Source organism: Galeopterus variegatus, unplaced genomic scaffold, assembly GCF_000696425.1.
Source record: "Galeopterus variegatus unplaced genomic scaffold, G_variegatus-3.0.2 Scaffold3839, whole genome shotgun sequence".
Taxonomy (NCBI): domain Eukaryota; kingdom Metazoa; phylum Chordata; class Mammalia; order Dermoptera; family Cynocephalidae; genus Galeopterus; species Galeopterus variegatus.
The window spans coordinates 13,109-21,562 of record NW_007729950.1 but is presented as its reverse complement, the minus strand read 5'-3'; the positions used below and the strand labels follow the sequence as shown (position 1 = coordinate 21,562).

At 38.1% G+C, this 8,454-nt stretch overlaps 1 protein-coding gene across 1 annotated transcript in view; it reads left to right on the top strand.

Annotated features, from left to right (window-relative positions):
* The window catches only part of FRRS1 (ferric-chelate reductase 1), a gene marked incomplete at its 3' end in the record, with an annotated part of 28,867 nt that overhangs the window by 8,030 nt on the left and 12,383 nt on the right, over positions 1-8,454 (top strand). The window contains exons 7-8 of the mRNA XM_008586132.1: positions 6,472-6,570; positions 7,966-8,113. Coding sequence (XP_008584354.1) covers positions 6,472-6,570; positions 7,966-8,113 — 247 coding nt within the window. The remainder of the gene's footprint in view (positions 1-6,471; positions 6,571-7,965; positions 8,114-8,454) is intronic.

Here is an 8,454-nt window from a genome sequence, read left to right as displayed (position 1 = left end):
GGCTTCCCAGGGAGAAGGAAAAAGAATATTGTGGCCAGGACATATGTAAGTCTTGTTTAAGGAGAGTTGGTGGTGGGGAGTGGGGATGACCACAAATGGAGAAAGCTCCTTATTTCCACATTGGCAAGGACAAGGAGACATTTCTTGAGTTTTCTTCCTATCAGGATTGAAACTTAATACTGCTTCTTTGGGGAAACATATTTCAAAAAAAAAAAAAAAGAAAAAGAAAAAGAAAAGAAAAGGAAGTCTGAGATGGCTGTGATAGAACTAAAGTTTTCCCTGAAAGTGCTCTCTGATCACATTGGTCCTGGTGGACTGGTTACAAGCATCACAGGGAGCCAGGGGTAACTCCTTTTAGGGGGATGACATTTCATTATATACATATGGTCTACGTATTTTCCTATGTACCTGTAGAATGCACTTGCTGTCTTCTTTCATTAAGCAAAGTATATACCTTACATCTACGAGATACAACACAAGTCATGTGCTTTAAAAATAACAGTAGAAATTATGAATTTCTCCCCTTCAAAGTTGCTTTTATGGGAAATTTTATACTTGCTCAAATAATGCTGTAATTGTTTGAAACACTTTCCCCACTTCCTTTGTAATTGCCATCATACCTGTAGCATATTCTTTTGGGTATTCTCAGTGCTGGCAAAAATGAACCAGCTTTGGTGCATGAGGTGAATAATGAGGCTGGGTTAAAAATAAAATGTGACTATATAAAGCAATGATGAAAGGTAGTAGTGCTGGTTGTGTGAACGTGAGAAAAATGGCTATGAAAGAAATTCTGAAGACGAGTCCAGAAAGGATTAACAAGGTGGCCTTATTGAAGAAATGTATAGTTGCATTAGACTTTGTCTCTGAGGTGCAGCTCTCATTTAGATATGCTCTAGTCACTTAAAAAAAACCCAACTTATGCCAGTCGCGTTATAGCCAAGATTCATGCTGCAGTACACTATTACTAACACATTTCCTTTTACTGGTCACGTAAAATCTGTCACCAAGAGGGAAGGACACTATAATTGCACGGAGTGTGGGGATGAGTGGCCTATAGGTAGGCCAGTTATTTCTGTTCTAAATTGTAGACATAGATGGCACAAAAGCATTTATCTCTAATTCAAGATATATTTATCTTACTCAGAAATATTATGTTTCTAGTATAGTACTCATCAAAAATGTTTATAAAAAAGACTTAATTATGCAGGTGCAGTTGATTTACAGAGCAATCCTGTTTTAATGATTAAAATCATCTGTACACCTGTTTGCCTAGATTGGGGGAAATGATTCATCCTCAAAAAATATTTTTAAAGTGGTTATTTCTATTTTTGGTTGTTATTTTTACATTTTTAGGGTATTTTTATGACCTGCTATTTCTTTTGAGTATATAATGTAAATTTAAATACTGAAGGTATCTGAAGTTATGAATACTGATTAGGTAACCTAAATTATACCTTTTTTCCCCAATTTAGCTTGCAAAGTAATGATAGCAATTGTTTTGGTATTAGACCTCATCACTTAAATTGATGAAAAGTAATTTTCCATATTTTTGCTCACAATGACTTGATAATGTCTGAATTTTGACTGAATTTCTGGGTATATACATCTTCCCTATCTGAGAGATTTTGTTAAATAACATAAAGTCTATGAAGCATATACATTACTAGTTTTCATCCTTTTCCTTCCCCTTCTCTGTATCATCTTGCTCCATACGTAATCCCCCAATGCCCCAAACTAGTGTATGCCTAGTCCTGACCTCTCGAACTCCAGATTGTGATTTCCAGCTGCTGGCCGGTCTTATCCAGATGAAGTTCCTGGACAATGCAAAGCAGCATCTATAAAACTGAACTTACCTTCCCTCCGAAAGTCTCCTTGTGTTCTCCTTTCTTGGTGATCAACAGCGATACTAAAAGGCAGCTACTGTTATTGCTTGCTTGCTTCTTGTTAAGAATGTCTTAGGCCATTCATAGAATATCTCACTTATTACTGCCACCGTTTTCCCTGCTAATCAGAGAAATTTTGGTTTGACTTAGATTCCTCCCTTTTAATTATCTCTTAGGACCTTCTTCCTCCCACTTCCAACTTTTGGTTTTGAAAAATTTTTTTTTTTTTTCCTTTTTGTCTTTTTTCGTGACCGGCAATGGATCGCAACCCTCAGTGTCGCGCCCGTACCGGACCGGGACCGGCAACGGGATCGCAACCCTCGGTGCTGCGCCCGCACCTCGCTCAGCCAGTGAGTGGCCGGTCTGTATGTGGGATCCGAACCCTTGGAGCGCCACGCTCCCAAGCGGCGCACTGTAGCAGTGCGCCACCGGTCCGGCCCTGAAAAATTTTAAACCTACATAAATATTGAAAGAACAGTATAACGAAAACCCATAACCCCTTCACCTAGATTTGCTGCTTTATCTTTCTCTCTGTCTGTCTCTCTATCTCTATCTATCTATTGATGTGTCTATCTCAGGTGATTTACGTGGTGTATATAAACACACAATTTTTCCTGAACTATTTGGAAGTAAGTTGTAGATATCATGACATTTCATCCCTAAAGTTTTCAGCATGTATCTCTTAAGAACAAGGACATTCTCTTAAATTACCACAATATCTTTATCACGTTGAGAAAATTTAACAATGATTGCCTAATTTTATGCAATATACAGTCTATATTCCAATTTCCCCAACTGTACCAATAAAGTCCTTTATAACTTTTTCTTTCTTTTTTTTTTTTTTAATTTTTGATCCAGGATCCAATTAGTTATGACTCAGTGCATTTAGTTGGTGTATCTCTTTGATCTCCTTTACTTTAGAAAAGTTACTCTACCCTTTTTTCTTGATTTTTTTTTTTCAGGCCAGTGGTTTTGTAGAATGTTCTATAATTTATGCAGTAGATTCAAGTTAAGATTTTTGGCATAAATACTACATAAGGGATGTTGTTTCCACATCAGTGCATCATATCAAAAGGTTCAGAATGTCGAATTGATTGATCACTGGTGTCTGTCAGATTTCTCCATTGTGAAGGTATATTTTCTCTTTGTAATTAATAAGTAATATGTGAGATGATACTTTGAGTCGGTATGAATAGTCTGTTCCCCAATAACCTGTTACCAAATGGTTTGATGATTTATTGATGTTCCTCATCTGAATCAACTATTACATTCGTGGTTGCAACATGGTGATTTTCTGACTTACGTATTAGCTGACATTCTTCTGAAAAGAAGAGCTTTCTTTTCTTTGTACCTCCCCTCCCCTTTTGGAGTAACACTATGCATTAAAGGGTTCCTCTTGTCCATTGCGTTGTACTTTATTAACACAATAAACGTTTAGATGGTCATATTGACCCAAATGTGGCCAATGGGAGCCCTTCAAGCTGTATTTTTTTTTTTTTTGTAGCTTGCCAGTAAGGGGATCCAAACCCTTGACCTTGGTGTTGGCTTCTGTGCCCATGTGTCTCCATCAGTTTTTGAGCATGTCCTTTTTTTCTGTTGTAACAAGATGTTCTTCACTCCTCCTTTCATGCATTTCATCATTTCTCAAAGGAGCTTCATTTCCCTTTAGTAAGAAAAGTATTTAGAAATTGAGATTTGGGTGCTCATATGTTCACGGTTACTGCTCTCCCAGGTACTGTCTACTCTATCTTTGGATACTTCTTTCCTGCCTGTTATTTCATGGTCACTGTCTCTGTCCTGGCTTGTACTTTTATTGTTTCTGGACAGCTGCAATAACCCCTCTCTGGTCTACTTACTTCCATGGTTTTCCTTCTCTGTTTCATCCTTCATGCAGCCATTGGAATTCTCTTCCTAAGCCACAGTTGAGATCATCTAAAAAATATCCTCAAAAACCTTTGGTGAACCTTTGGTAGTTATAGAAAAATTGTTCCTTTTCTTTAGCATGGCTCTCAATACGCTTCAAAGTCTCGGAAATACCTGCTGGAATTTCCAGCCTTAGAGCTCTCTCTGTACCCTTTATGTATTTTAGCTGACAAGACTATCTGTTTCCTAAAATTTTCATATTTCTGTATGTTTGGTCCTGGAAGTTCTCAGGCATAGAAAACCTTTCCTTTAATTCCAGCTCTATCTTATTCTGATATAAATATGTTTTATTCTCCAAAGTCTGCTTAGTTGCTGTTTTCTCCAATAGGCCTTTTTCAATTCTCTGGTCATACATAATTTGTCTTTTCATTGTACTTTGCCTAAATCTCTATTTTATCATATTTCATCTATTGTACTATTTTAACTGTCTATTGCCTCCATTAAAACACATGCTTTACCTGTAAGAACCAGGTTCTACTCACCTTTATCTCTCCTCATATCCAGCACAGTGTTTTCTCATGGTGTGCATTCTAAAGGCTTGCTGAGAGGGGCAAGCTGGAGAGACAGCTCCAGTCCAACCCAAGGAATTGGTGGAACTTCTTATGTTGTGAGCTTCCATGCTCCAAACGTGAAGTTTCTACTGCTTGGAGCCTAAGATTGTAGTAACACCCTCTCTTACTCTTCATTTAGAATAATGACAACTGAGAGTTACCTGTTCTCTGTTCCCATCAGCTTTGTGAATACTTGGATCACCTGCCTTTACTGACTTAGTATTATAGTTGACTTCTTATCAGTTTGCCTCAAAATTAAACAGTTTGTTGTACTACTTTTTTTTTTTTTTATAACAAAAGAATTCCTATGTCTCACATGCATTATTTACATCAGGGCTCAGAAAACTTTTTCTGTAAAGGATCAGATAATAACTATTTTATAATTTTTATTTTTAACAGCTGACTGATGTAGAGACTGAACCCTGAAACTTGGTGTTTTTAGCACAAAGCCCTAACCAACTGAGCTAACTGGCCAACCCAGATATTAACTATTTTAGAGTTTGTGGGACATATGGTCTCTGTCTCATTTACTCAACTCTGTTGTTGTAGTGCAAAAACAGCCATGGATAATGTATACATTAATGGGTGTTGCGTGTTCCAACAAAACATTATTTATGGACACTGAATTTGAATTTGATATATTTTCATTTGTCATGAAGTATTCTTCTTTTATTTTATTATTATTATTTTTTTCCTTTTTGTCTTTTTTCATGTCCGGCAACGGATCGCAACCCTCAGTGTCGCGCTCGTACCGGACTGGGACCGGCAACGGGTTCGCAACCCTCGGTGTCGCGTCCGCACCTCGCTCAGCCAGTGAGCGGGAACCGGTCTGTATGTGGGATCCGAACCCTCAGCAGGAGTGCCACCGCGCTCTCAAGCGGTGCACTGTAGCAGTGTGCCACTGGGCCGGCCCCTTCTTTTATTATTTTTTAAAGCTATTTAACTATGTAGAAATCATTGTTACTTAGCTCATGAGCTGTGTAAAAACAAGCTTCTGGTTGAATATGGTCTACAGGCCATAGTTTGTTGATTCCTGGTTTAAATCATGACTGTTCTAAATTTCTTATCTTAAGTTGGGCTAACTCTTATTTGACTATAAGACGTGTAGCAGTGAATAATTGCTTTGCTAAGAGTATGTCCTTGAGAGTGTAATGTCCTTGAGAGTTTCAAAAGTGGAACATTTTAAAATCAATTTGAGTCTGAAAGTGTAGAAATATGTTAGAATTTCCTATTGGAATTTATAGCAAAATTTATTAGAACTGGATAGTATTGGATCTTATTTAAGATAGTGACTAAGCTCCATAAAAGACCTTGTTAAATAGTTTGTGGAGAAAATAAGTGAAAGGCCAAAGTATAGACAATAACTTAAAATCAAGATTATTCATTTGTATCATTGCTTACATGTACTTTGAAGTTATAGTCTGCCCTCTGATAATCACTTTAAAGAGTAAGATCTAACTTTAAGGAAGAGTTAAGGAATGTTGGAGACCAAAGGATAGATAAGAATTAGACTGACAAAAAATTCCTTCTTGAGCTCAGGTATTTTTGTCTCAATTATGTAACATTAAATCTATTGAGCATGAACAATATGTAGCAATTTTTGATTACAGTGTCTTCCATCTTAAAAATTACCAAAAAATATCGAACATAATGCAATGTATTCAAAGTCATTAAAACATGTAGGACATATTCATAAATAAATATCTGGAACAATGTTCATGGTAAGTTAAGTGAACAAAAGTTAACAAAACTGTTTATTTTCCCATCTGGGAAGGGACAAATAAGTTTAAATACAAATAGGTTGGATGAATATACACGAAAGCATTAATAGTGGTATTCAACTGGTGATGGGTGTACGGACATATAAACATTTTATATGTCTATCTTAATCTGTTATTTTACGCTGAAATTTTAGTGCCTTTGTATTATAACAAAATCATTTTAATTAACAAATTGGACAACTAGTTCTCTAGAATTCATGATATCATCTAAGATTGAGTCAGTAATTGTATTTTAAAAGCATCAGGTAATACTTGATTTCATTAGGGACTTTAAAAAAACAAAACAAAATGCTGAAATTCCCTTAAGCTTTTTTCGTTTGCAACCATTTTCAGGGTGATGATGATGCTTATCTGTGCATTCGTGAAGATCAGACCGTGCACATACAGCCTGCCCATTTGACAGGACGAAGTCACCCTGTAATGGACTCCAGGGTAGGTGTGAAAATTCTGGGAACTATGGCTGTGCTGCAAGTTTAGTCTCCAACGCCCACAGTTAGCAGCCCAGCCTTATCAGGAGACTGGGCCTGGCAGCCGTGTTCCTCTCTCATAATGACACTGGGAATCTTTATTTATGTATTTTTTTGGTGACTGGCTGGTATGAAGATCTGAACCCATGGCGTTGGTCCGTAGTGTTGCAACACGGTGCTCTGACCAACTTAGCTCACCAGCCATTCCCCCTGGGAAGCTTTTCAACACTTTGGAAAGCTCGAGACCAGTTTCTTTTCTAGAAAAAGATAAATTCTTGCTTGTGCCACTTAAATCCTTTTTGTTGCGTCTTACAAAAAGATGTTTTATGGTTTGTTAAGATGGTCAGAACATCGGCCCCCTTTCAAAAGCGTACAGACAAGTTTTTAAGAAGTTTATGTTAGTGACAGAATTTCTGCCTAGTGAGAAGGAAGAGCACACGTGGCAAAGACTGGTGCCTTGGGCAGTTGTCTTAAGTGCCATTTGTTGGCATCTGGGTCAAAGCCGGCCCTGTGGCTCCCTCGGGAGAGTGCAGCGCTGGGAGCGCAGCGGCTGGAGCGCCGAGGCCACGGGTTCAGATCCTATATGGGTATGGCCGGTGCGCTCACTGGCTGAGCGTGGTGCAGGCGACACCAAGCCAAGGGTTCTGGTCCCCTTACCGGTCACAAACAAACAAACAAACAAAAAAAGGTGGGCTATTTCTGGTAGAGAAGTGTCTTTTTCATAGGGCAATAGACAAGCAAAGGAGCTCTGAAGGAGCAGTAGCTATCACTTAATGACACAGCAAATGAATTCTAATTGAGCAGTAGCTATCACTTAATGACATAACTGTGCATAGGTTTCCTGTGGGGTTGACTCCCACAGCTGGCCTGGAACTTCTCCCCATGGTGTGTTGCATTTTGGCCACTAGGGTATTACTGGTTAATTGTTTCTGCAATGTTTTTGATTGTGTGCTAGTGGCTAGATGGAGTTAATACATCTGCCAAAGTTCCTAACCTGGGTAGCGAAATTGTGGGTTTTTGTTTTTTTTTTTAAAAAGATGACCAGTAAGGGGATCTTAACCCTTGACTTCTTGTTGTCAGCACCACACTCTCCCAAGTGAGCCATGGGCTGGCCTGAAATTGTGGGGTTTTGGCTCAAAGTAAAAGTAATATTTTTGCCAAGTGGGATAAAGGACAAATTAATTAGAAGAAAATGTTTCTTGTTCTCTTCAAAGTGGAAGTGGAAAAGCAATGGCACTGTAGACAAAACATGCATATAATTTAGAGAAAGGAAATTGAGCAGGGCAGGACATTTTGATCATGTCTTATTTTTAGCAAATCTTTGGAAAGTGCTGAGGAGACCCTTTGTGTGTGTTTGTAGGGTACTCTTGAGGATATGGCTTGGAGATTGGCGGATGGTATTATGCAGTGTTCTTTCAGAAGAAATATTACACTTCCTGGGGTTAAGAATAGATTTGGTCTAAACACAAGCTACTACATATTTCTAGCAGATGGTGCAGCTAATGATGGTGAGTTTATTGATAAGACTATCATTTCAAGTTTTCTTTTCTCTCTTCCTTCCTCCCTTTCCCCTCTCTTTTGAAGAGACTAATATAATTGCTCACACTTGTGAGGAGTTATTACCCTTTTCTATTTTGCCTGAAAATTTGACTTTTGGTTAGCCTTCTAGCTTTATTTCCCCAGAAACTAGCCATAGGTGGAGGGTCCATTATGATATAATGGACTTAGCCTTCTAGCTTTATTTCCCCAGAAACTAGCCATAGGTGGAGGGTCCATTATGATATAAGGCAACATTGCTTGTGATCAAAATGGCCGGGGATTGGTAAAATGCATTTAAACTAGAAGAGCT